This window comes from Panthera tigris, chromosome C1 (genome assembly GCF_018350195.1).
Source record: "Panthera tigris isolate Pti1 chromosome C1, P.tigris_Pti1_mat1.1, whole genome shotgun sequence".
Lineage (NCBI taxonomy): Eukaryota > Metazoa > Chordata > Mammalia > Carnivora > Felidae > Panthera > Panthera tigris.
The window spans coordinates 80,002,249-80,029,912 of NC_056667.1; the positions used below are offsets into that span (position 1 = coordinate 80,002,249).

The window sequence follows — 27,664 nt, forward strand, 5'->3', positions numbered from 1 at the left end:
TTAGCCAGAAAATAATCAGCCTGTGGCTCATATGAATGTTCAAAAAAAATATTTATTTATAAAAAATACAACGGGATAAGTTTATGCTGAGAAATGCAGCAATAAATACAGTTGAAGGAAACAGCAACTCTACATTGATACATTGGCACAAACAGGAAGAGCACACACACCACCCAGACCTAACTGTCTGCAGGCCGATTTCGTACACGCTCCTTTAGAAACACCACTCTGAAAAGATCTTGTCGGTTTAGGTAAGAGAATGAGTACACATATAATCACAAATGCACACGGATCAGGACTTTATTTAAAAGTTAGCAAACAATACTGTAGACATTGATATGTAAATTTCTAAAATGCTGCATCTTAAATTTAGTTGGCAAAGACCACATTTAGCTCTAAGCATGACTTTAGTCTTCCACATAGAAACCAGATAACTGTAAAAAAAAAAAGCTTCCTATTGTTTGAAAATCCCAGTCTATTAAGTAGATTGTAAAAATGCATAGGTCTTTAATAAGAGAATTGGCTGTACAAGAGTACTCCCCTTTCACAGTATTCCTTTTTACTTCATATGTGAGTTATTGCTTCTGCTGTAGGATTTAACTGTTACAGCACTAAAAGGGAACTATTTAGGGAAGAGGCAGAAAAAGGAAAAGGGAATGTACGTAAGGCAATATTTCTTTTAGGTACAATAAGCATAATAGTGTTTTAGGAAGACAAGATAAAAATTACTCAAGGCTAGCTTGGTTCTCACTGAATAAAAACGGGCTAAATACTGAGCTCCTCTGTGTAAATCTAATAATCAATGCCTTGGTCGCCATATTGGTAATCTCTGGGGTAGTCATCTTGGTACTCTCCATGATATTCATCTGGGTATTCTGCCTGATAATCACTATCACTAATTTCAGACCCATTTGTTCCCGTTCCTTGGCTTCCATTGTGAATGACAGGTTCTGTGGGAGCGGCACAGTATTTCGGATCATATACTTGCCGCCCAAGCCCATACACACTCATTCCTTTCTGGGAAGCAACTTTGTTGGTTCCCATCTGTAGAGAAATCGTCGAGTTGTCCACCGGTTGTAATGTTAGCTTCTGATCGTAGATGTCTCTTCTGGTACCTGGTGCTAACATCCCCGCCTGGTATTAGAACATAGTATAAAAGTTAAAACAGCAGCTAAAATCTATTCTGCTGAACATTTTCTAAGTTATGAAATTCACATTGTGAACGCTAATGTAATAATAACTTCATTTCAGGGGTAAAGCTAGCTTACCAAATAGTCCTGATGCTGAATCTTTCTCAAGTACCAATACTCACTGGCTTTCAAACCAGGTCAGCCCTTCCTTCAAACCCTTGCTCTGCTATAAAACTGCTAGGTGGCCTCTAAACAAGCTAATACTTTTGGTTTTAGGTTTCTCATATGCAAAATGGAGAAAATACCACCTACTTTGGATTTAGGAGAGGACTCAACATAAGCAATGTAAAAAGCACAGCGTAATGTGGGCACCCTGGAGAGTTACATGTGAGTACCTATTATGACCACATACACTCTCCAGGCCATCCATTTCAGAAGCTCATCACACATTCAGCAGAACTTATGCCGGGCAGTCCTTAAGGCCTGAAGTCTCAAAGAGCCAGCCACAAGTACAGTAATTCATTTCTCCATTTATGCCAAGCAGACAGTTCCAGGTTTAACTGGTAAAAAAGCAAACTTGAATGACACCTATACGAGACAATGCCACATGTGGCAGGACATCTCAACTTTAGGTCACAAGGAGAAAGCTTTTTCAAACCCTATCCCCCACTCCTGTTGGATGTGAGCCCTGACTGCTCTCCAGTGGTTATGGGAACCTCCCTATGAGGGGCTGATCTATTTTTAACAAGGAAATACTTCCATCTTGCATGGTGTTAGAATGCTGGCATTCTCACCATGCTACAGCCCCACCTAACTCCTCCTTAGAACACCAGATCATTTTACCTACCAAGTTTCAGAGGCATTAGAAGGAGCAATTTACTTGGATCTGGAGCAAGAAATAAACTTGCTATAATAAACGTATCTCTTTTCTTCTGGTTAGACGGAAAGACCAGCTGTTCTGACTGCCAACACACCATACTTGTGTTCCTACAGAAAGGTCCTCTGATTCTTTTGCTTTCTCAGCAAAACCAACTTTCCTGAAGGAATATACTTTAAATATACCATACAAAAAACACGTCCTTTGAACTTAGTAAGTTAAGTGTGGGATGCCTGGGTGGCTCGGTTAAGCATCCAACTTCAGCTTGGGTCAGGATCTCACTGTTCCTGAGTTCAAGCCCCACATCAGGCTTCCTGCTGTCAGCACAGAGCCCTATGTCCCCCCCTCTTGCTCCCTCTCTAAAAATTAAACATTAAAAAAAGAGTAAGTGCTAATTTAAATGATCCTTCCCTACTCTTTGCTCCAAGTATAAAAAGGCACTGCTTACCTGGCTGGCTCCTTTGTTGGTACCCATCTGCAGACTAATTGTGGTCTGGTCAAAAGGTTTGTCAGTTTGCATTTTGGGATCATAAAGATGCCTCCTGGTCCCATAGGCCGTCATACCTGCCTGGCTGGCGCACTTGTTGGTTCCCATCTTTGAAGTTAAAATTAGCAATGATTACCACAGGTCACCACCATATACGACAAGCAAAACTTTGTGTTCTACTAAAAAGACAGAGGGGCACGATTGACAAGTCCCTTTTTGTGCTGAGGCTAGCTAGATACAAAATCTCCATGCTTTCACAACTTTCAAGGTGCTCACTTTATTATTTTAATTTTTTTAACGTTTTTTTAATTTATTTTTTTTGACACAGAGAGAGATGGAGCATGAACGGGGGAGGGTCAGAGAGAGAGGGAGACACAGAATCCGAAGCAGGCTCCAGGCTCTGAGCCATCAGCCCAGAGCCCGACGCGGGGCTTGAACTCACGGACCGTGAGATCGTGACCTGAGCTGAAGTCAGACGCTTAACCGACTGAGCCACCCAGGCGCCCCCCTCCAGGTGCTCACTTTAAAAAGAAAAATTTCAAACAAGGTTTTAGAGGGCAGAATTATGAATAATTACCCCTGCTCCTCTTCTTCCTACTGTCTATACAGCACAGATAACCAAATTAAGAGGTACCGCATCAGCCACTTAAAGGGACAGAGGCACTCTGACTAGGCAGCATGCTTTTCTACTCCAGGGGTTTGTATAAAAAGTGACAGCAAATGCCAGGTGTCTTCTCTGGCAGCTCAACAAGGGCTTCTTTCAAGTCTCATTGAGATCACCAGCATCTTCATGGGAAAAGGACCACATTTTATTCCCCCAACTCTCATGTCACCAGAGAGAAAGAGTGAGGAATGTGAACTCAACCAAATTCAGAGGAACAAGAATTCTTTTCTCCACTGAGAATATGGCTTTAAGGCCAACTGATATACCCAGTTCTATTAGCTGGGGACACATTTCTGATGGGTCTTTTTCCTTAAAAAGGAAGGGAGGGAAAAAAAATCATTACAATCCTACCACCCAGATATTAGCTGTAAACCTTTGTGTGTGTGTCCTTCTAGGCTTTATCTTCTCTACCTGTGTATATATTTATCAATACACATGCATGTAAATAAATATACATTCAAAAATAGGCATGTGCATCTTTAAAGTAAAATCGTGATCGCACTGACCATTGTATTTTGTAACCTGATTTGTTTTCCTTCATCTTTGAATTCTTGTGTATCATTTTTACCTTACTCTGGTTCCTTCTGTGCGGTTATAATTTAACCAACTGACTACTGTTTGGAATTTCAGGTTTCCAGTTTCTTACCAGATACGATTTTGTAGTGTACAAAAATAAATCCACCTCACATGATGCAGTGGCCGCGAGGACACACTTCTCAGTGGTGGTTTCGTGACATTCTCCAGGGGAACGATGTGAAGGGGAAAAAAATACCTGCACTAAGTACTTCCAGTAGTGCTTGGCTGCTGTATTGTGCAAATAAATGACTTCGGCATTGAGGTTTTATAAAATTGCCTCATTTGGTCAGTATCATTTAGGAATTTATAAAACACGTTTTCTTAAAAAAATAAAGACAATGTAATTAGGGAGGAAAAGTCATTTCCTAGAGAAACAATTGTCAAGTCTGATGGCATGCCTGAGGTTTCTTCTGAAACCATCATCAACGTCTCAGGGGCTTTAAAGGGACATAAATTATATAAACCACATATCCATCCCCAAAACCTACATTAGCATGGATCTCATCCATTCCTTACTTATGAGAGACACACTTTACATGGTGAGAACTGACAATACCGAATCAAGCAGTAACACGTTGCTTACCTGCAAACCAATTACACTCTGGCCAGCTTTTAATTTTCCTTCGTCAAAACGTCTTGTTTGTTTTTCTGCATACTTAACTCCGATGTCAATGGTTGTATGGAATCCTTTTGTTTTAGCCTAGACAGAAATTTGCACACTAACTAAAAAGGAACGCTGAAGTGGAGATTCTGCCAATAGTTTTTCACAGAAGGAACAACAAAGAAACGATACTGTCCGTAGATGAAGGCTTCACTAGGTAATACTCAAACTGAGGGGTTGAAAAACATATTTAAGGCCAGTCAGTAATACCTGTGGCTCTGAAATGTTAAGTGTTCTGATTAAGCTCTCTTATATGAGGCAGCTGATGTCAGCAGCCTTTCCATAAAGCTAATAATTATGGAGGAGACAGAGGCTGCTCCGCGCCTAGCCAGAACTCCCATGGGAAAGAAAAGACATAATTCATCACCAACATGGTGGGGCTTTTAAAAGCAGCCATTGAAGACATATACGTACCAGACCTGCCAGAGCCACCAGTGTAGTCTGAACCTGGGTCATGTTTCCATTCTCAAAAAGATCGTTTGCTTCAAATATGTCATGTGGCTTCATGCCATAAGCTTGAATAGCCTTAATAAAGTTGCCAATATTCTCCAACTATAAAGGAAAAGAGCCATATAACTTTGGGAGCTCAACACTGACATTCACATTATCTAAACATTATAAGCCTTCGTGACTACTGTAAGATGCCAGGCAGAAAGTTACTTGGCAAGGAGTCTTGACCAGATACATACCAAGCACAGCTCTGTCTGGAAACGGAAAGAGTAAATAAAGAGTATTTTACAGTAGGTCACATAATGGTCTTTTTATTTTTACGTAGTCATTTTTTTTTCAGTTCTTTGAAGGCAAGATCTTCCTTAGATAGTTTTAAGAATTCTGTGATTCTGTCTGAGCTATCCAGGGCTAAAATTCTGTCAAAAGGTACAGGATTACTCACCTTAATAATTTATTATCTCGAAATATATAGTCAAAATATCCAATTTTATGTAACCACACCCATTTGTGAACTAAGACTGCCTAATATGGTGTTCTACAATCAACCATTAGTTGTTAAATTCCTTGCTTTTTCCCTCGTTTATCATTATGGTCTAGATTGTATTTCTCTGTATAAGCTGTGTCAAATCCTCTCCAAGAGTTGACAGACTAAATACAACTTCTAAGCTAAGGATCTAATCACAGAACTAATTCTAAGTAATTATGGAAGCAGAGTAAAAAATAAAATATAGCCATGTGCATTAATTTCTGCTAAAATGTCTACTTTAATCAAATCTTTGCTGCATAAAGAATAACCAGAGGTTGCAGGTTCAGCTGTTTACCTGAGGCCAGTTTAACGAGGACTCGTTAACCTTCTTCACTGAGCCCGGCTGTAGCTTGTTTATGAGTCTGAAAAGTAAAGTACAGGTGACATTTATTGTTCATACAAAAACAAGGACTGGAATGTAAAGTTGGCTCCTTTAACATCAGTAAGAAAGCATTAAAAACATTTCTGAAATGTTAAGGCTTGACACCCTGGATTGGGAAGGAGGACAGCACAGAAGCCTTGTGGAAAGGACCAGAAGAACAGAAATGGCCAAAACTTACTCGCAGAGGATTATGCCATCTTTTAAGCCCAGCTGAAAGTTGGTGCCAATGCTCATGCCTGTCACCTCTTCTATCCAGTTTCGGAGATCTTCTTCTGCCTGATGATCATACTTGGAAGCGATCTGAAATACAAGTTAACCAACTTTGGAAGAATTTTCATTAAAGCATCAAAAACTGCTGACTTCAGCTTGCTCTACTTTTCTTATCCATTAAGACCACAACCGTGACATGCAGTAAATTACACTCATTGGAATTCACTGGCAAACCTAACCAACTATTATAGCTTCAGTAACTAATAAAAAACTTTGGTTAAGGCAGTTCTTGGAGAAAATTTGAACAGTACAGGGAGAGAAGCTGGGATTGAGAAGGAGAAACTATGGATCAAAACAAGACAGATTTCCACTCATGACACACAGGAAGTGACAAGAGTTTATAGCATATTACAGTATGGCAGTCGTCATATTAAATTTCAAAGATTAAGTCATTAAACACCACATTCCCAAAAAAGAGAATGGCAGGATTCTGACACCTGCACCTATTTTACACAGTGTCTTAACCTGCCAACGCATCTCGGCCAATAGTTTTGCTGCTCGCAGGGTTCTGGTGTTTCTACGCCTCTATTCAGCCAAATGCACACCGTGTGCATGTGCACACACATGCACGCACTCCTTGGTACTGACCGTTGTACTGTAAGTACAACTTACACTAAGAAGCTCTGTTTATGTAGTCTATAGCCTATAAACTCACAGCAGTCACTTCTAGACCCTTAGTGTACCTAGCACACTACCTGACTTCCAAACATTTAATACAACTAAAAGAAAAATTCCTTACTTAACAGAATTCTATGATAAAGGCAATTTACAAACATAGATCCTATACTATTATACACGCTAAAACCTACTACACACAGATTTTCAAAGATCTCTTCATAATAAGACCAGAAACCTCAATTTAAAAAAAAATAAAATTTACACAAAATATTATTAAAAACCAGTTCTCAAGCTATTCCTTGTCCTAGGAATATTAGAGAGGTCGGTCAACCAATTAAGAAGAACACAGCTGGAAAGAAGAGATTATGTGTCATTTTTCTTCTCACACAGGTGAAATGCCAGCAACACGCAGATCATGCCCAGGGGGATGGAGAGATGATGAGCTTGTAACTGACTGTTGCAGCATCTATGGAAACGGAAATGAACACAGAAACATTTGCTTCCATAAAACATGATTAGGTTTCATTACTGAAATAAATAGTCTGAGGACATTTTTGTTGTGGAGAGGGCCCTCAAGTTCTAGTTCCACAGGGAACCCTCTCCCGAACCCTCACCATCAAGCGGCCGGGCAGGGTTTCTGATTCACCGTCTTCACTGCGGAGGGCAGAATCATTGGATTCCACTCATTACTGTATCATTTAGAGAGAAGCAGTCCTTGATCTGCATTTTCCTCCCAAGTTAGAGAAGTGGCTCTATACCTCCCATAGGCTAATGGAGGATTTATTTGAGCTGTAGATTTACTTAGCCAGAATTCTAAATGCAAATTCAATGAGTTTACATTTTCATGTTAAAATAACTAATGCTGTGCAAGGTGTCCTGGATCAAATTTTGGCCTGGAGGTTAGTTTATAAAAGACAGGTCAGGCACAATATAAAGCTAGTACACAATGTGTGTTAACTGCCTGCCCTCTGGTACTTCCAACCCCCCCCCCCCAAAAAAACGCCACATTTATTTGGATTTCCTGCCAGTGTGGGTTACTGGATGTGGGAACAGGAAAGAAGGAGGCAGTGATGATGGAAGGTGTTGCCAACGGGACACATTCACCTCTGGTGAGCAGGAAGGAGGCATTACTCCTATTACACCTCAGATACGTATTCTTACATAATGAATGTATCTCCCCCAACATAGGGGACATATCTATTTAGATAAATGGCACCTTTAGAAAATGCAATAAATAATTTGATAGAAAAAAATTTAAGATTTTCACACTAGATTTTGGTTCTAGGTGACTAGGAAAAAAAGCTAGAAATGTGGGCGGGGTGAGGTGTGTGTGGTATGGCTGGAAAGGGACCAACAAAGAAGAAAAGGAAAAACCAGCACTCCGTAAGTGTTAGCTGTGGAAAACAATCTCCCAGTTGAATTTTTTTTCAAAAGCAAAACTCTCAACTAGGAGTTGCATTTCAATGAATCTAAAGACAAACATGGTAGGCTAGGGTGGGAGGGGTGCGGTCAGGGCTCTGAGCTGGCTCCACGCATCTTGCTATGGGCCCTAGTTCATAGTCAATCCATCTAGCTTCTGATCCATTTCCTGTCTACACAAAAAGAAGGCTGAATCCAATGAGCGCACTAGGTCTCTTTCCATTCTAAACTGTCTACACAGTTTGGCCAACCAGCAAAAATTAGAAGGAAATTCGTTCTCTTAATTTTTCCAAACGTAAAAATGTAAGTAACGCTGGAGGGGCTGGGGGTGTTTTGGAGAGGGGGATGAGCCTCAATGAGTCAAATTTTTATTCAACAACAAAAAAACCCATAAAAGCATATTTATGTTTCCTTTATGCAAATGTGTCTGACAGATTCAACGCCATGCCCCAAACCACAAAGTGATTACAGATCTAACTTGAAATATCCTAGCAGAAAAGCCAGAGAGAAATTCATCTTCCCTGTGGACTGTTCTCATCAAGGGAGTGAGGAGAGAAAAATCAAGGACTGGAATTAGCTGGAATTAGTCAGGGTTCAAACCCTGACTCCACCACTGACTAGTTGCAAGCTGGAGCTCTGGACGGCCGACTCCGTCTCCAGACTTAATGTAATAGCGCATGCACGAAAAAAATTCATAAGCACATCCAGGCAAAGCTCAAGACCCCAAGTGCTAATCTAAAGATGAAAAGTAGGAATGCGTCCCCATCCTGTAACTGTTGCTCCTGGCCTAGGATTTTACTTTAAGTAAAGGAGCAGCAAGGATTTTTCTACTCAAATACCACTTTTTTAAATAAGTGAGCTTTCTGCAGACAGCCCAGCTAAATAGAATTCAAAATTTCAGAATATGTACTTGTGAGTTTAAAAAGAAAAAAAAAAAAATTCCTATGAAATCATCCAGGGAAAAAAAAAATCTATTTCAAATTTTCTTTTAGCTCCCGGCCTGCAGCACTGTTCCACAGGACACAGAAATCGGAAGTGCTTCCTTTAAAAGTGTATCAGAACACAACCCAAGCAAATATGGTTATATTCTTTAATTACAGAGGATATTTTTTTAACTGTTTTATATACACAACTTGTAAAATCAAGGGACTGAGAACAATTAAAAATAAAAAGTAAGGTCTGGCCAATAACACTTATTCACTATTTCTATCTAAAAAAGCTTTAATTTCTGAACATCAGGCAGAAAATGCTGACAAGAAAACTAGCTTAAAAGATTACTTAATCTCACTTCATTAATACATCATGGAAATGTCACTCTGATTTGTTTAAAAATGACTCTTCTGGGGGGCCTGGGGAGCTCAGTCGGTTGAGCGCCTCTTGATTCTGGCTCAGGTCATGATCCCAGGGTCATGGGATTGAGTCTCGTGTTGGGCTTCACGCTGAGTGTGGAGCCTGCTGGAGATTGATATTCTCTCTCTCTCTCTCTCTGCCCCTCTCCCCTCTCTCTGAAATAATAAAAATAAAATAATAATTTAAAAAAATCACTCTCCTGGGGCGCCTGGGTGGCGCAATCGGTTAAGCGTCGGACTTCAGCCAGGTCACGATCTCGCGGTCCGTGAGTTCGAGCCCCACGTAGGGCTCTGGGCTGATGGCTCGGAGCCTGGAGCCTGTTTCCGATTCTGTGTCTCCCTCTCTCTCTGCCCCTCCCCCGTTCATGCTCTGTCTCTCTCTGTCCCAAAAATAAATAAAAAACGTTGAAAAAAAAATTAAAAAAAAAATCACTCTCCTGAGTTATTTATAAACATCATTTTATTTACTCTTCTACAAGATTTATTTGATTTGATCTTCCCAAGCCACTTTCACAGACCTTCTGCCTGGGTCCCTCAAGTGCACAGCAGCGTTTCCCAGAGCCCTGCCTCCCGACCCCTCTCCCGGGGAGGTGCACGTCCGGACAACTTTGGTACCATCACTGGAGAACCCCCGCTGCAGGATCCTAACTAAAGCTCACCAACATCCCCCTTGCCAAACACAATCAAAGTTGAAGAAAATGAAGACAGAAAAGCCTCTGGGGCATCTGGACTGGAGGTGAAGAGAAACCTCCTGCCAGTCATCCTCCTGGCCAGTCAGAGCTCTGCCAGTCCTGCTGCCACGCCCCTGGTATCTTCGGTTGCCCGCCCCCGCTTCCTCTTGTGCTGGGGCTGCCGCTCAGGCCCAGGTGGCTTCAGCCTTCTGCCCTTCCCTGGGCTTGCTCCTCAGAGCTAACAGCAACCAGTGTGGAGTCACCCTCTGGTTTAAGGGCAGCTCAATCCTTTCTAGCTGTATGACCTTTCTTCTGGATCTCTAAAATAACACTTGTTTAAAAAAAGAATAATAATAAATAAACAGTACAGAAGCATGCAGAGTGTGCATTTTCAATGGGGTAACACGGCCCCACAAAGGGACGACAGTGGGTTCTTGTGGTGGGAGTGAAAACAACCGTAGACCTTATGGTAATCTGTGACCCTCCCCAACAAACTCTATCCCTTTGTACTAAATCTGGTGGGAGTCAAGAGGTAATTAGGAAAAACATCTAAAAACTTTCTTTGGGGAAGCAGTGATGGAAAAAAGTTGAGGAGCATGGAGACAGTAAAAATGCACAGGTTTCTATTCACCTCCCTCCCCTCCCCCTGCCAAATCCTCCTCCCTTCCCAGAGGTGAGCACCTGTCTGTCTGCCACTTCTGCCACGTGCACACATACATTTGGGCAAATCAAGTATAAAATAACAGTACATCTCCCTTCACAAGCACAAGCCCCAAGGGCCGACGCCTCAACAGTAAAGGGAGACACTAGATCAGACGAAAGCCTGCTCATTGCCAATAGCCAAGCCCTCCCACCCAAGGAGGTCTGAGAAGTCCCCCGACAAAATCCCTAAAAGGGGATTCGGAGCAACGAGCTTCAAACAGAGCTTCAAAACCATCTCAACAAGTGACCCCAAAGTGCACTGTTTTATGGTGCTTCTCAGTGTAAGCAGGGAGCATTCAGCCAAAGTGCAGTTTAGTAAAAAGCTGGGGGTGCACCCGTGTGAGGGGCAGTGATTATATATATAACAAGAACTGTCAGATGGCCCCGCTTACACCCAGGGATGTTCTAGAATCTTCGAAAGAATGAAGATGTGTCTTTCCCATGCACTCCTCACAATATATTCTTCTCACAGTGCTTGGTAAAACCTGGAGGCGGGCAATTCCAGATCACTAGGCTCCGTGTCTCACACCACCAAGGTAACCCAGCATTACCCCAAACCCTCTAATTCAATGCAGCGTCCCTCTGTTTCAAGAGTTCCTGTGCCTCATGGATTCTTCCTCCAATGTCCTTCTCCATTACTCCTTCCTTCCGTCCATTATTCAAGTGGCTACTACATACCAGTTAGGTTCAAAGGCAAAGTCTCCACCTGAAAAGCTTACATTCTAGTGGAAAGAGACAAATACCTATTAAATACAGTGTTAACACCCTTCCAAAAAAATTGTAATCAGAAAGGGGGATATTTAAAATAAAGAAAAGATGCCTGGCTGGCATATGCCTGAAGCATATGACTCTTAATCTCGGAGTTGTGGTTTCGAGCTCCATGTCGTGTGTAGAGGTTACTTAAAAATAAAACCTTAAAATAAAGAACAGAACCCCCTGGGACTACCAAATAGATTTCCACCTGAAATACCATGACGTATTTCTTTATCCCTTCTTTATCACCTGCTATATAAAAATATATTTCTTTCTTTTTATCTATCTATCTATCTATCTATCTATCTATCTAGATATCTAGATATCTAGATATCCTTCATGCCCAGTGCAGACCCCAACACGGGGCTTGAGCTCATGACCCTGAGATCAAGACCTGAGCTGAGCTAACAGTCTAATGCTTAATCCAATGAGCCACAGGCACCCCTAGCATCTGCCATTCTTGATACCTCATGAAGACAATGAAGAGGCTTTAACATTTTTTTTACCTACCTTAACCTTCCCCACCCTTGGCAAATTTTTAAAGTATTCACATTGTGGATACAACAAGCTAAAGATCACATGTCTTGAAATCAAACTTTTAAAACTTCCTAAAACTGTGTTCCCAATTCTAGTGCGACCTAAGTAAATAACTTAACCCTGGTGAGGGAGGTCATCTTCCTCCCAGGACCATTGTGAGAATGAAGCCTGCTCCACAGGTAAAGAAGGGCCCATCTCAATGCCTGACACATCAGAGTTAATGCTCTCCCTTTTTATCGGCTTGAGCACAGAAATTACAAACTATTAACCGAACCCCACTACAAACTGTTCGCTTTATTGTCTATGATTCAAAAAGTTCCACTGGGACTCATCTGGGATACTGCCCTTTGCCACTCATCAGCATGCCCACTCCTGCATGTCTTTGCATCCCCAATTCTCGTTCTTTTTCAGATTATTGCTGATGAAAAGGATAAAGTAACTACTTTTTGAAAAACAGATTTATATCTTTAAAAAAAATTTTTTTAATGTTTATTTTTGAGAGAGACAGACAGAGCATAAGTAGGGGAGGGGCAGAGAGAGAGGGAGACACAAAATCCGAAACTGGCTCCAGGCTCTGAGCTGTCAGCACAGAGCCTGGTGCGGGGCTTGAACTCACAAACTGCGAGACCATGACCTGAGCTGAAGTTGGCTGCTCAACTGACCGAGCCATCCAGGCGCCCTAAAACAGATTTATATCTTAAGGGTGATAGAGGTGGGAATTCTAGAGAAAAAAATCACTTTTACGTTTGGGATAAGAAGGTCAAGGTAGATTGCATGCCTTCCTCAAGGTCACTATAGAATCTGAGACTCCTTCCACGGTCTGAACTGTGCTAAAGATCTGATGGCAAATGAGTATATTCCAGGGCTATGGAAAACCAGATCTGCCTCGGGTAAACAAGAGGGACACCTAACAGCATTTTTTTAAATCATATTTGTTTACGACAGAAACTCTGGGAACTCAAAGTGAACATCCTTGCCAGTGAGCTTCCGATAGATGCCAGAGAAAGTTTCAACCCTGTGCTCCCCATTGTTCTGCTGTGCTTTAGCCAAATGAACCTTTATAACCTGGCTGCCATCCAGTTTCACGTGGATTCTCTTGCCCACAATTTTGCTTGGGAAAACCAAGTCCTCCAGGATCGCGTTGTGCACGCCTGTCAAAGTGCAGCTCCTGGGACACTTTTGCTTATTTTCTGTATGGCTTTTTTGAGTTGGCCAAGGCAGAATTCTCCTCTGAGCAATAAAGACAATATGCTTCCCACTGAACTTTCTCTCCAATTCACAGACGAGCCGGACTTGGATTTTCTGGAAAGATTTCAGTTGAGGAACGGAATAAAGATGATAATAGCTTTTGGACCACCACCAACTCCAATTTCCTTGGCTGCTGTTATATTCAGCTCCTTTAGCTGGGCTTTGAGGTCCGAGTTCATCCCCAGCTTGAGGAGAGCCTGGTATATGCCGGACATGAAGTTGTCCAGCTTCTTGTCATTGGGCCTCATGATCTTCATGCTCAAACTGAACATGGCCTTCTCCTTGGTGAGAGCGCTGGCCCAGGAAGAGCCTAAATGCATTGTAAAGTTGGGCCCTTTTCTCAGAGGTACAGCTGGACCTTCAGATCAACATGTCAGCATACGGCACCAGCACAATTTTTTCTCTCCGAATACGTATAGTCAGATAAATGCAAACATATTATGGCTCAATGTACCAATACTATGAAACTGACAAAGTTTTTAAAATGTCCTAAGAGGAGTTAGTCCAATGCATAAAGCAAACCGCATAACTAATAAATAAGAAAATGCAGAAAAAACAGAATGTCAACTTTGCCTTCTCTAACTAGAAAAAGACCTTCAGTTTAGAATATACAATTTAGAATATACATAGTTAAAAGTTGGACTTTGAAATTTCAATCTAAACAAGGTGGGAGTGAGCACAGAGGCTGGATTCCCAGAAGAATCCAGACTCAGAAAGAACGATGAGCAAAGATGCATGGATTAAACAGCTCACTGATGTGAGATGCCCTGGCAAACAAAAGAACAGGAACCTGCATGAGGGCCCGCTGCTTCCTGACCCCCACCCAAAAGGCAAGGACCTCTCTACTATAGGCTGAAGAGCCTGGCTGTCATGCTAGAGTGGACTCCTGGAGAGAGTGTGCAGGTACCTGGGCAGAGGTGGGTAGAGAAAGTCATCCATTACCAGGAGCCACCATACCTATGCAAGACACATCTAACATGCCTGTACTCTCCTTGGGGACAAGACAGGCTTTAGTCATCTTGTACCCCTAGAGCCCATGCCTAGCGCAAAGTAGGTATTCAACAAATGATTTTTCATCCATTGGTAGTAGTACCCAACTAGAGAAATGCCACAGATTTAAAGATCTATCTTGTTTCGGAAAGACATCTGCATTTGAATACTGCTGGTTTTTACAGGCGCCACATCTCCTTGATCTACCAATCTAGTAATCTTAGATGGACCACTAGGGACATATTTGTTTTACTTTCTCATAAAAGTCCCTATGTCCATGGCACTCCTTAGGTCCAGTTTAGTAACTCTAGAAGTAGGGCCTGGTCAGAAGCAACAACCATGCCCGCTGTGCTGATCTACGTCAAGGAAGGAGGGGCTTCCAGTGATATGTACCTTGAGGCTTAGATTTAGATCTGTTCTCTTCTGTCTTGGTAACAAATTAACAATTGGCAATCTGGAAACTATTGGACATACTTATCAAACGGATAGAAAATTAAATTAGGAATAGCTCAAAAGAAACACAGTTCAGATTCAGAACATCCTAGCTTAATAAATTATTCCAGGTATATGTAAAATCCTGCACCAAAGTTCTAGAACTAACTCGTCATGCATACTCAATAAGCTAAACAACTCTGTCTAAAAAAAGCTAACACTCTCTCGGTGTGCACAGGTATACAATTCTTTATAAAATACTATTGCCTGTGTTATTTGCTTGATAACAACAGCTCTATGAGGTAGCCAAGGAAAGGATTACTTAAATAAAACAGGTGTGAGAGGAGCATGTAAACTAGAAAACCTTATGCAATTATCATCGCCCTTACTTTATAAAGAGGGAAAACCAACTTGCCAAGCAAGGATTGGAATCCTTTGACATGGAGGTGACTCAACTACCTTATTACAGTGATCAAAACAGAATGACTCAGTGCTTTGTAGTCAAACAAAGGAGTTAGTTAATAATCCCACTGGACTTTGGTAGGTTAAACCATATCTGTGGCATTACCGTGATGAATTCTGAGTGCTGCAGCCTAGAAGGGGACACTGACAAATGGGCAACAGTTTCTAGAAGGGGCAAACTGAATGGGGACAAGATCAGAAAAATCATACACAGCCTATAATGAGAGACTGTTCGCCAGGAATGGCTATATATAACCTAGAAGGGACTTTGGGGGCAGGAGAAGAAACAGGCTGGTACCATCTGAATAATTAGATGAAAGTCCTATAGAAGAGGAAGTCAATCTGTTCTGAATGCCACACTGCAGGCAGACCCAAGACAAGTGTGTGGCAATTCTAAGGAGACATACAATCAGCATGTAAGGATGGAGAGCACGTGAGTGCCAGCGAGCGAAGCACAGGGGGAAGGAGACCCCCAAGAAAACCTGCTGGAGAACATTCTCTTGCTTCGGAAGGAGGCTGGCTGGGTCTTGAATTTGATGTTGCTGTAGAAATCCTGCTGAAAGGGGACTGTCACAGAAGCCCCTCAGGTAAAAGAGATGAAAACAGAGATGCTCTTGAACACTCTGCTTCCTTCACCTCACCTCTAGGATATTTGAGGGTCTGCCTCACTCATCGCTCATCAGACTTGCAGCCATCTGCCATTTTTACTGCCATCTACCTCTTCAGGTACTGGTGTCCTCAGTAGGCACCTAGGTGCCTCCTGAATAACTTGTGAGTCAGCCACAGGGTCAGCACTGAAACGTTGTCCTTGGTTTCTCTCATTACAAGGGGCATCAAGGCAGGAAGTCTTCCTTCCATAGCTTTAGAACGTTTACTCACTCCTCATCGACTATACAGCAAGTCTGCTTAGTAGGACGGGCCTTGTGACCTGAGGAGGCATGAAATCCACCTCCAAAGCCCTGAGTGTACATTGTATTTACACAGAACTCATCTCTACCAACCTGGGAAATGCTCCCTGCTCCCAGATCGCTGACCACATTCATCGAAGTGCTCCCAGCTGTCCACCCCAAAAGTGAGTCAAACACACACTGCCCCCTTACTCTGAGCTACTGTTGGGCCATGGGCAGAAAGAAGGCCAAGGAGGAGCAAGACCCCAGCCTTCTGGTCAGCCCTCAGTACATCAGGAGCTCCTGCTGGGGGCCCAGTTCTAGGTCTCAGATCTTGAATGCCTTTTCTAACCACAGCGGAGTCTGTCCCTTTGAGAGGCCTGGCCTTACACAACCGGTGAAGAACAGAGTTGAAATACCTCATTTTAGACACAGGCTAGATGCTGCTAGTGAGGTTTCACAGGAGTCTTAAGGATATATTAACTGTGCAAGATACCAGGGCCTTTTTCTTCGCAGTGAAAATTAGATCTGAAATTTCCATTAAAAAAGCAGGATGGGATTTCACATTTCCTCTTTTTAAAAAATTGTATGACCTACATCATGAAATAGCATATGAAGATATAGGATACCCAACTTGTTGAGACACTAAGTAAAAAGGTTTTTGGTTTGATTTGCTTTAATGGGGAGTGTGAAAAAAGATGAAGTCAAAAATAAGGTTCAAACACCTTCATGACACCAAGTCCTACACAACTGCCACCAAAGACGGGACAGATGCAAACTATGGCTCAGGCTTCTTATACACTGCAACAAAGAAGGAAAAAGTTACAAGACTGACAGAGTTCCTTAAAAAAATACGTTTCCACATGGCTCCCTTTTCCAGTCCTGAAGCCCAAGAAGACCCTGTGATGAGGTCACACGGCGCCCTCCACATCTCAACAATAAAGCCAACTGCACATTTTACCCAACCTAATGCTATCTGAGAGCAGGGAACAAGGGAAAATAAGTTCCTCTGGAAGCTCTGGATCCCCCATCAGCGTGCTGTGCAAAAGTATCTTGGAGAAAAAAAAAAAAAAAAGCCTCTTGGAGACTATGTAATAAAGGCTTGCTATAGACATCCAGGCACAAAAACAAAATAAACCCAACTTTGCATCCCTTCCAGATGAAGGGCCCAGGGAATGAGGACAGAGAGCAGTACACAGGCTGCAAAGGGGCCTCAGCAGGACTCAGCAGAGAGCGGCAGCTGAATCAACAGTATATTCCACAGGCAGGCGTCAGCCTGGCCGGTCCCCTCCCACTGCTGCTGCCTGCACCATCAGACCCCAGTGGCTCCGGAAAAACAAGGCCAGGAGCAAAGGAACACCCTGATTTCGCATGAGGAGGGGAACACAACGGTGGTAAGGAGGAGGAGAGGTCTCACCCACCTCAGTTGTTTCCCGGTCCTCTTTCTTGCTCCTTCCCAGCTTTTCACAGTGAACCTTCTTCCTTCTATTGCTTTGGTCCCACTCAAAGTGCACACCAAGGCCTTCCCCTTATTTGGTCCATCAGTGGGCACACACCACCCCCTATGTTGTCTGAAAAAGTGCCTTTTCCCCCCTTTTTTGAATGCAGTTGACACACAGTGTTACGTAGTTTCAGGTATACAGCACAGTGATCCTATTTCTCTATACGTTATGCTATGCTCATCACGACAAGCACTCATCACTTTTTTTTTTTTTTGTTAAGTATTATCTCCATCCAATGAGGGGCTCAAACTAACAACCTCGAGATCAGTCTCCTGCTCTACCGACTAAGCCACCCAGGTGTCCCAATCTTTGATTAAACCTGCTGCCGGCTACAAACACCGTCCTGTTTTCTCTTTCATTTCATGACAAACCTCTCCATTTCCTCACTTAGTACTTCTTCCTAACATCTCTGGAAATTTCCTCTATGGAAGACCATCTCTCAGAAGGTCACCAGTGACCCCTCAGTAGCCAACTCCAGTGGCCTGTTTCTGCAGCACTCCGGAAAGCCCCTCCAATCCCCCTCCCTGTGGCCGCTTGTTAAAGAACTTCATCCTAGAGCTTCCCTCTCCGGTCTGCCTTCTCCTCTTCACCTTGAAAGATGCAAGTTCTCCTTGAGTTCTGGCTTCTGATTAAAAGTTAACAGCATGGGCTCTGGCAACTAAATGCTCTGGTTGAAATCCCAGCTCTACTGTGCTGGGACCTCCTCACCTGTAGACCAGAGATCATTAATAGCACTTAACATCGGAGAGTTGTTGGGAAGAATCAAGGATTTAATTCACATTAATCATGAAGAAGTCAATAAATGTCAAACCTTACCCTTCTATGTGTGCTTTGCTGCCCACTCCTGTATAGATACCATCAAGATTTCCTCCTTCAAACTCAGAACATCATCCGGAACAATCACTTGACACTATTTGATAGCCATTTGGATAAGAAATCATCTTGATGCTGCCTAGACTTTCTATTTTAAAAACTACGTATCATCAAATAATTTGTAAAAGAGAGGCCCCCACCTCACTCTGCTGCCAACTCACACCTGAGTGGTGGGGTGACTGAGACAGTAGGCGTCAACAGATGTCAGTGACCCGTGACTTTGTAATAATGAACTAAAACAAGTGACTTGAATTTTGACAAGCCTGCTCTGATATCGTTTTGGTTTACCACCAAGAGGAGAACCACCTTCTCTTTCCTACCTTTGGTGGGAAGGATAAACTAATTTTTTTTAGAGAGTCATCTGGTACTACCTATAACACTTTTATGTATTAGGTCAACAGTTATGCGCTTTTCTACACAAGTACTTTTTAAGGAAATATCCACCAGAAGGGAGGTAATGAATAAATAACCAGAATCTCTACAAAAGACTACAATTCAGTTCTAAAATGGTCGAATGATATTCAAAGTTGCACCAGTGGTTGGGTGGGGGGTAAGGGATACAGGATACTTTCACTACTTCACTATCTGCACTCTTCACAACAAATATTTCAGTCACAAAATCAGAACAGAAAAAGAGAAGAGGTTCTCATAGGCAAGGAAGATGGCGCCCCAAGGTAGATGCACTGTGTCCATACAGAGATCACTTGTCCAAAAGTCATGGGCTCAGGTCTGGCCCCAAAGCCTACGTCTTTTCCTCCACTAATGTCCTCCCACCCCCACCCCCCTGAAACAGCCCGACAGGAAGTGTCTATGCTGCACACTGAGCCTTTGGCAGAGGGCTGTGCTGCCAGCCAGCCAGAGGAGGGTTAGGCAGCAGGCTGGGCCTCTGCGGCTTCACATGAAGTCCTTTCCACTCCCAGAGGAGGAGAGGGCATCCAGAAGCAACCTCTACCACCATCACCGCATCAGACTGATGCACCATGAACATGCTACAGAGTTCGAGAAAATGTTGATTCAAACCAGCCCATGGGGAATCAGCAGTCTCAAAGGGCGTTGCCAGCGTGGTTCAAAAGTTCATAAGAAGATATTTGGCAGAGATGTCTCAGACCAGAAACACTTTAACTCCTCCACGGGCCCCTATAAAAAGGAACCTCCTACAACAGGCATGTTTTAGAAGGTGCTGTAAGACGGAATGCAGGAAAGGGTGTCAACAGAGCAGTCATGGAAAAGAGGAAAAGAAGAAAATTTAAAAATCAAGCCCAGAGGGGAAGAAAATTCAAAACGAAAGCCTGGCTGGCAAAGCACATGCCTGTGTATATGTGTGGCCGAGATGAGGTGGGGCTGAGGGATTTCTACAACATACAGGTCTCTCAAGAAAGGTAAGGAAAAAGCAGAGACAAATGCCTCCCAGTCTTCAGAGCAGAGAATGGGCCCATTCAGGGGGAGGGATGCGGCCATACGTGAACTCTCGTGAACTCTCGAGAACGGCCCCAGAGTTCCGGCTTAGCTGCGAAGGCCAAGGACCCTGACAAGCTCACAATATGACGTTTAACCTAAGTATGATTTCTGTACTCGATGAGAACTATGATTGCTGTTGCTATTTTTGCATTCAAAGTAGAATCACATGTTTGAATTATGAGAGACTTACTACACATGGTATTGATTATTTTCTCTCCAATTTCCTCCCATGTGAAACAAAAGGAGGGAGGGAAAACTGCGATCATGAAGCACACACTCTCTCTCCCATTTGTGGAGCCTTGTGTAGCACGAAGCAGGCTGAGAGGCGGGGGATAATGAAGAAAGATCAATGTCCAAACACTTGGGAAGGGGAGAGAAACAACGAAGTCCTGGCCAGCCCTGTCTAGCCACTCCACAGCCAGGATCCCCTGGAAACGTGTCAGCGAGGAGAGGAAAATGGCCATAAATGCTTAGGTTACGTCTCACCCGAAAGAGTCCTTCTACGCCCAAAGATCTCTTTTCCCTGCACTCCTGCCTCCAATCCCCTGGCCTGCCCACTGCAGGCCACTGACGGCACTCATACCCTGAAGCTTCCTGTTGGCAGAAGGAAGATGCTGAAGAAGTTCCCTCCCTTCCTTATGGGGGAAAACTAATACTACATCTTCTGGGCCCATGGACTTCCTTCACACAGGTCTATGCGAAGCCTTCCTAAGACCATTTGACACAGAAGGCCTCCAGTGCAACCAAGATTTAAACACAAAGGGGTAGGGGCAGGCTCAGGCGGTGGAGCATGTGACTCTTAATCTCCAGGTTGTGAGTTGAAGCCCACGCTGGGTGGAGAGATTACTTAAAAAATAAAATCTTGGGGCGCCTGGGTGGCTCAGTGGGTTAAGCATCCAACTTCGGCTCAGGTCATGATCTCACAGTCCGTGAGTTCGAGCCCCGCGTCGGGCTCCATGCTGACAGCTCGGAGCCTGGAGCCTGTTTCGGATTCTGTGTCTCCCTCTCTCTCTGACCCTCCCCTGTTCATGCTCTGTCTCTCTCTGTCTCAAAAATAAATCAAAAAATAAATCAAAAAATAAATAAATAAATAAATAAATAAATAAAATCTTAAAAATAAATGAATAAACACAAAGAGGTAAATATGTTCATCAGTGCACTATGGAGGAATATGAGCCCTATCTGAAAGCAAGAAATGAAAGAGGCATCTTATCTTGTTTAACAGAAATCTATCTCTTAAGAAGAAAAAGCCAAATAATAACATGGCCAGAAAGCAAAGCCTCAAGCTCTCCGAGAAGCACCTGGCTCTGGGGGCAATGTGGACACAATGAGAACAGGCTTCGAACCCCAGCATTTCACAGAGGGAGCACAGGCTACCAGGGGAAGGAGTCTTGGATAAGGACTCTAGGGGCAGATCATATTCTAGACACAGAAGTGAAATCCAGAGGTATTGTTTGGCATTGTGGTCCCCTATCTGCCAGAAGCCTCATTCAGATACAAACAGATTCCTGAATGAATGTCCAAGTCTTGGAGATAATCTCAATATCTAGAAAACAAGAGAAGCTCAGTAGAACACAGGACTGAACGTAACCAGCAGAGAACCAGCCAGCAACGTGGAACAATGGCTAACACTTACATGATGTGTGCTTGTAGTTCCAGGCATGATTCTAAACACTTTACAAGGGCTGTCTATTTTACTTCTCCCAACAACCCTATGAAGGCAGGTATTTCCATATCCTTATTTTGCAGATGAAACACAGGTTACTTGCCCAGAGTCGCAGATTCAGGGGCAGAAACAAGATTCAAACGCAGTCTCCATAGTCCACGGTCTTAGGCACGAGAATCTACTTTCTCACTGACAAGAACCAGGTATCTTCAAGTTCACAAGGATTCCCACGGTCGTATGTTTTTATAAAGTCTGCCAGGTATTTTTGTATTTCTGGGAATGATTGACATGTTCCGCCCTCCCACACTGCATATGCTTCAGGCCCCACAACCAGGATCTACTCTGGGCTCAAGAAATCCTTAACAAAAACCTGAGCACAAGGATGTGTGAATAACAGCTAACAGCCCAGTATGGCCAGGAATTTAGGGTTAGGAAGAACCAACACACACAGAATATATGCTGTAGGAGGCTAATGCCTAGAATAAAATGAAACTTGCCAAAAAACTCTAAGGACGAGCCCTCTCCCACCACCTAGTCATACTGAGAGAGTAAGTTAAGCATTTTCTCATTCTGCTGGGTGTAATGGTATAATTGGCTACAAAAACCAAAGCCATCCAATTGTGCTTCATTTTCTTCTTTTTTTAATGTCACAGATAATAATGATTGGTTCATAAAACACTTTTAGGTGAAAATACTCACTAACCCCCACGATCCGAACCTGGAAGGGAAACGGTACAGGGGGAAGGATGCACCTCTGGTTGATGGCAGTACTTGCGACATCTTCCTCATCAAGCTTTTTTTTTTTTTTAAACGTAAACTCTACACCCAACATGGGGCTCCAACTCACAACCCTGAGATCAGTCAACAGTCACATGTTCTACCACCAACTGAGCCAGCCAGGCACCCCATCAGGCTTATTTCTGAAATCTAAAGGAGTGGATAGAGACAGACAAATAGTACAATTTCCACAAAGGAAAGAGTGTAAAAAGCTGTGAGTCACAGCACAGTGAACTTGATAATGATCTTCATTAAAATTCCAGAGTAAATATGTCTCAGCATTTTAGAGAAGAAAGCATGGTACCCCTTCTCAATTTAGCAAATGTATTTTCTTAAACTGTTTTGGTCAAGAGAGGGGGAGAAAAAAAGAGGGCAGGTAAACCACAATGGCATCTCCCACCCAGGAGGCCAGATCCGCTGAGTGACCACTTTGCAGGTGGTCTTTGGGAGATGCAGGTATCCCACAGAGCCTTACAGAGGGGCCTTCTACCGTTCCTCCCTAATCTGGGAGTCTAAGAAAGAGCCTCAGCAAAAGCACAGGAATTATCTTGCTAATAAGTTTTCCAGTGTAACATTAATAAAACAAACTGAAGAAAAGCAATCTGTGAAAATCACCTTGTCCTTCCAAATTATCACACTGCACTACAGAATTCTATTGCGAAGAATAATAGGGTTAACTTCCAATTTTTAAAGATGGTAAAATCTACTCCTGATGGATAGGTTCATTAAATCAACAAATACTTATTAAGCATCAACTATATCCCAAGTTGTATTCTGAAATACAGATCTTGACGTAGCTCATCAATGAATAAGACTGGAACCCCTATGGCTGGTAGAAAGAGACCGTAAAGAAAAGCTTTGAATTAAAAGCCTATGTCTGGGGACGCCTGGCTGGCTCAGTCAATAGAGCATGCGACTCTTGATCTCAGGGTTGTGAGTTCAATCCCCACGTTGGTTGTGGAACAACAACAACAAACTAAAGCTAGACCCAGCCACATTTTTACCATGATTCCGGTGCTGTACCAGGCAGACCACCTTAGGGTGCAATCTGTGGCTGGAGTCCACAATCACCTGGGGTTAATGTGATCAGGAACACTCTTAGAGCAACTGCTTGTTCAAAGGCAGGCTGGCTGCCAGGCCTCGTGGGACATTTGGTCCTATTTGTTACTATATGATTGTTTAACTTACTCTTCAGTGATTTACAATTTTAGTAGTAAGTCTTCCAACATGATTTTTAACTGTTGAGGGCTACCACTGTTGCAACCAAGAAGATTCCGCAAGAAGCTATTTTGCTCAAACCATACATTCCAGGTGAGAAAACTGTGAGAACGCTCTTTCCAGTTCCCATTCTTCTTAATATTTCAGAGAGACGACACCCCTCAAAGATACGGAGGTAATTTCAGCTCCACCCACTCCCTCCACAACTGATTTCCTCCACCTTCCCTGGGACCTATAAGCTCCCCACAGCATTTGCCGTGAGCCCAGGGAGGGTATGCTTCCCTGCATCCTCAACTTTACAAGGAGGTCTACTGGCTCCAACATCTTGTTCAGAGCCAAGCGTCAGGAAATGCTGTGCTTTCCTTGAGGACCCGTCATGTTTTCTCACAGCTTAAAAGGCACAAAACTGTTTTCCTTTTCATTTTGGTCCCCAAAATGCAGTGGGGGGGTCTGGCTCAACCTTACTCCGTTCTTTCTTCCTTTCTATTTCTTTCTTTCTGTTTCTTTCTTTTCAGGACCTTACTACTTTATGAGTGTTTCCATATCCCACAGAATTATCTACACCAGCTTCCGTGTTATCTGTATTATCCCTGACCCTACTATTCTATTAAGATCTTTGCAGATTGCAAGTTATTGACCCTTTTGTTGTTTAAAGATGCAGTTCACAGTCCATGTTGAAAGATTCTACTTTTTTAGGCTGTTTTCAAACTTTTGCCATTAAAAAAAAAAAAAAGTAAGTCTGATATGTTTTGCCATGTATTATCTATCATCTTGTCAAGTAAATATCTTAAGTTTACAGATTTTTCCCCTGCACTTTTACTAACTAAAAGTACTTAAGATCAAAGATTTCCTCAATTCATTGATGAACTGCTTTCACAGCTGGAATATAAAAAGACCAAAGGCTTATTTAATAGAAATGGAATACTTACAGAGTCAGTGACAAGTCTAAGAAATAGAATATCGATACTAATTTTCAATTACTAAGAACTAATAGCTACAACATAGTCAACAACATAGTCACCCAGTACGTACTACAAGCAGACACATCTCACCGTAGTGTTTAGGGGTGGTAACTATTATTTCCCCCATTTTACTGATTAGGAAACTGGGACAGAGATATACCCATGAACTTGCCCAACATCATACAAGGCAGAGTGACAGAGGGAGGACTAGAACCCATGTCTGCTTGAATCCAAGGTCTGTTCCACACTGCTTCCTGAGGACGTTTATATTTTTTCCACTTTGTTAAATGAAGTTTTAAGAGGGGGGAAAAACACACCTTACATTTAAGCAACATATCAGTTATGCAATACATAAAGAAAACAGAGGAAGAAATCAAAAAGTGTCCAAACCAAGCAGTGTCAAAGTTCATGTTCCATATACCCACTCCTCTGTTGGCACTGTGTCCACAGCTGAAATGCAGTATCTCATACAAAAGCCTTACCAAACATGGATATTTGATTTCCAAGCCCAGAGCAGATGAAAACAGCACTGGATGAGTAATTACAATGTCAAGAAGTGACAGGTGGACAGCAAAAGTGGGGAGGGTGGGCAGACAACAGTGACTGGTAGTAGAATATCCCTAACTACTTCACTAAGATATCACTTGGAGAGTTTACATTCTTAGAATATTCCAACTCTCTTCTGTGATCTTGAGCAAATCACACCCTTTCTGAGCTTTGGCATCCTGACCTATAAATGATGTTGGATAGCCCCAGCAATCCCTCCCACCTCGAGGGGCTGCTGTGCTGTTAAGATCAAAAGACTTCCTATGAAAGGGTACTGTATGAAGGGCCCATATAAATGAATGGGGTAGTTAAAATATGCCTTTTGTGCTTAAAGGAATAAACCCGCAGTTATAGAAACTCGAAGCTATAACTTTCCAAAGGCTCTGAAAACTGAGGTTTTACTGTTTTTAAAAATGTACAATTACAGTGATCTAGCCAGTGTGTGCAATTCCTTCAGTCTGCTCAATAAAAAGGAGGAAAAGGGCAGAAGCTGCTTCATTAGTCAGCAAAAAGAAATTAATACGGATATGAACATCCAAGAAAAATAAGTCACTTGAAGGACTGCCAAAGTTATCAGGACCTCATTTACAATGCAAAAGGTAGAGACTCAACCGTTCAACCGTCCCCAGCCAAGAATCACAAGGGCGAATTAAAATTAATGTGTACACGCCAGGCCAGGGTATCACATCCAACAGTTTGGACTTGCGGATTCCTCTGAAAGGATTCCTAAAGCTCCATTTGTAAACCCTGGAAAGAACCGAACAATCAGGCACAAACCATTTCTCTGTCCTCTAAAAAAAATGTTCAGGAAACTATTTTCGAATAAGGGCAAGGCACTAGACAAAGTAAAGAACCGAAACGTTCCAATGTTGGATTCGTAGGTTAAAATCAACTCTTTGCCTCAAAGACTGTTCAGAATTTATTAACTGAATCAGGATGCGCAGGCTGTAACGGGGGGGAGAAGAGCTATAACTCTCCCTTGGGGTTTGACAACGGTGCGCTTCATTGCCTCCATATAATTCACTCCACACCGCGTGCACCCTCAACACTGGGATGCTGCAGCTTTGACAATGCCAGCGTATTCTACCAGCGGTCGGACGGTGCGGTGGCAATCCTGACATGCTTCGGCTCCCGGGAGGTTAATGGGAATTAAACCACAGCAGCCCTCCTTTGTGGCGCTTTGGCCAGAACAGCAGAAAGGAGACAATGAGCGTTCTGTGCGCAGTTCCGCGCCGATTGGCTGCTCTCTCCCCCCAGAAACCCCTGATGTCATGGGCTTGGAATGCAGGGAGGGAGGGAGGAAGGAAGGAGAGGATTTGGGGAGGGGGGACGCCTCTCATCTCTTTCCCAGACCAAAAGTCCCAAAGATAAGCCCAATGCATTCCTAATGCTAGGCAATGGCAAAGCTGAGAGTTTCCAAACGCAAATCACTCCACACTACAACCCGCCTCGGCAAACATACCCTAAACAAAAGCAACCCACGAAAATATCCTTGATACCGTTGAAGTCTAATGTACTACAAACTTCGGTTTTACAAAAAATCTCAACTCTACAGCAGATTTCGCTTCCAAAGCGGCGCACTCAGGCTTTGTCTCCGTTTTCCGCAGCAGCAGCAGTTAATTTGCCTCAAGGCACCGCAATTCGGAAACTGTGAAGCGTCCGGGGGTCCCTGGGGTCTGTGGACCGCTCAACGGCCCCCCTCCCCGGGAAGAGGCAAGGAACAATGGGGGGCCCAGTTTGGCCACGTAACCGCCTGACTCGGCTTGTGGCTGAATTCGGCCGGGGGGTTGGGGTGAGGGAAGACGCACGGTCCGGCAGCAGCCCAGGCCCGGGCGGACGGCGGGGGCTGCTTGCCGGGTCCCCAGCCGCGCCGATGGGCCCCACCTAAGGGCGAATGACCAGGCAGGAGCGCCCCCTTCCCGGAGGGGCGCGTCCTGCAGCCACGGACCGGCTCCGGTAGCTGCAGGCCGGCGCTGCGGGATTCCAGGAGCCCGGGAACCCACCGCCCGCCGCCAGTCCTGGCCCGCGGCGCTGAACAAAGCCAGGAGAGCGCGCCTGGGAGACCGGCGCTTCGAGCCCGGGGCCAGGACCGAGACGCGCGGCCACTCTCGCGCCGCCCCGACGTCGCCTCCCCGCGTAGCCGGACAGCCACCGCGCGCAGAGGAGAAGAGCGGCCCAGCGCCGCCGCAGTCCCAGGGACCCTCGGGCGGCATCTAGCCTCCCACCCCTCGCCCTGGGCGTGGCCGCCCCACCAGAGCCCGGGCGTACCTTGTTCTTGACCTCGGCAGAGAGCCCGTAGGAAGGGCCCTTGTTGAAGTGGGTCATGGTGGTTCGGGATGCGGGAAGAGGCTGCGCTCGGGTCTGGGGGTTTCTAGTACTCGTCTTCCCCGCTCCTGGCCCCGAGGAGTGGCCGCAGCGCGAGATGCTCGGAGCTCGCTCCCCTGGGCGGCGCAGGAGACGCCCAGACGCGGCGGCGGAGCGCGGGCGGTGCCTCAGCGGCTCGGTCCGACTGGGTCCCGCAGAGCCTCCCGCTCCGCTCCCGAGTCCCCCACGAACTGCCCCCGCCTCCTG

At 44.0% G+C, this 27,664-nt stretch overlaps 2 protein-coding genes and 1 pseudogene across 6 annotated transcripts in view; 1 reads left to right on the forward strand and 2 right to left on the reverse strand.

Moving 5' to 3' along the window:
* SLC44A3 (solute carrier family 44 member 3) overlaps positions 1–9,949 on the forward strand; it is a 107,116-nt gene extending 97,167 nt beyond the window's left edge. The window contains exon 16 of one of the 4 annotated variants that reach the window (XR_006221712.1): positions 9,914–9,949. The gene's annotated coding sequence lies outside the window, so the exon portion shown is untranslated. Of the gene's footprint in view, positions 1–1,406; positions 2,270–3,788; positions 4,251–5,849; positions 5,941–9,913 lie in introns of those variants that run through there. The other 3 variants (XR_006221710.1, XR_006221711.1, XR_006221709.1) reach the window with 3 other exon arrangements.
* CNN3 (calponin 3) lies at positions 35–27,664 on the reverse strand. 2 transcript variants are annotated; one of them, XM_042997941.1, is made up of 7 exons: positions 27,362–27,664; positions 5,932–6,053; positions 5,667–5,733; positions 4,810–4,947; positions 4,318–4,434; positions 2,456–2,602; positions 35–1,134 (listed from the first exon to the last, which is right to left on the reverse strand). In XM_042997941.1, exons 1-7 carry the CDS (start codon positions 27,416–27,418, stop codon positions 793–795), a joined length of 990 nt encoding a protein of 329 aa, XP_042853875.1. In that variant the 5' UTR covers positions 27,419–27,664; the 3' UTR covers positions 35–792. The 2 variants fall into 2 exon arrangements, with proteins under 2 accessions (XP_042853875.1, XP_042853876.1); XM_042997942.1 differs by lacking the exon at positions 27,362–27,664 and adding an exon at positions 7,028–7,082.
* LOC102971448 lies at positions 12,715–13,668 on the reverse strand (annotated as a pseudogene).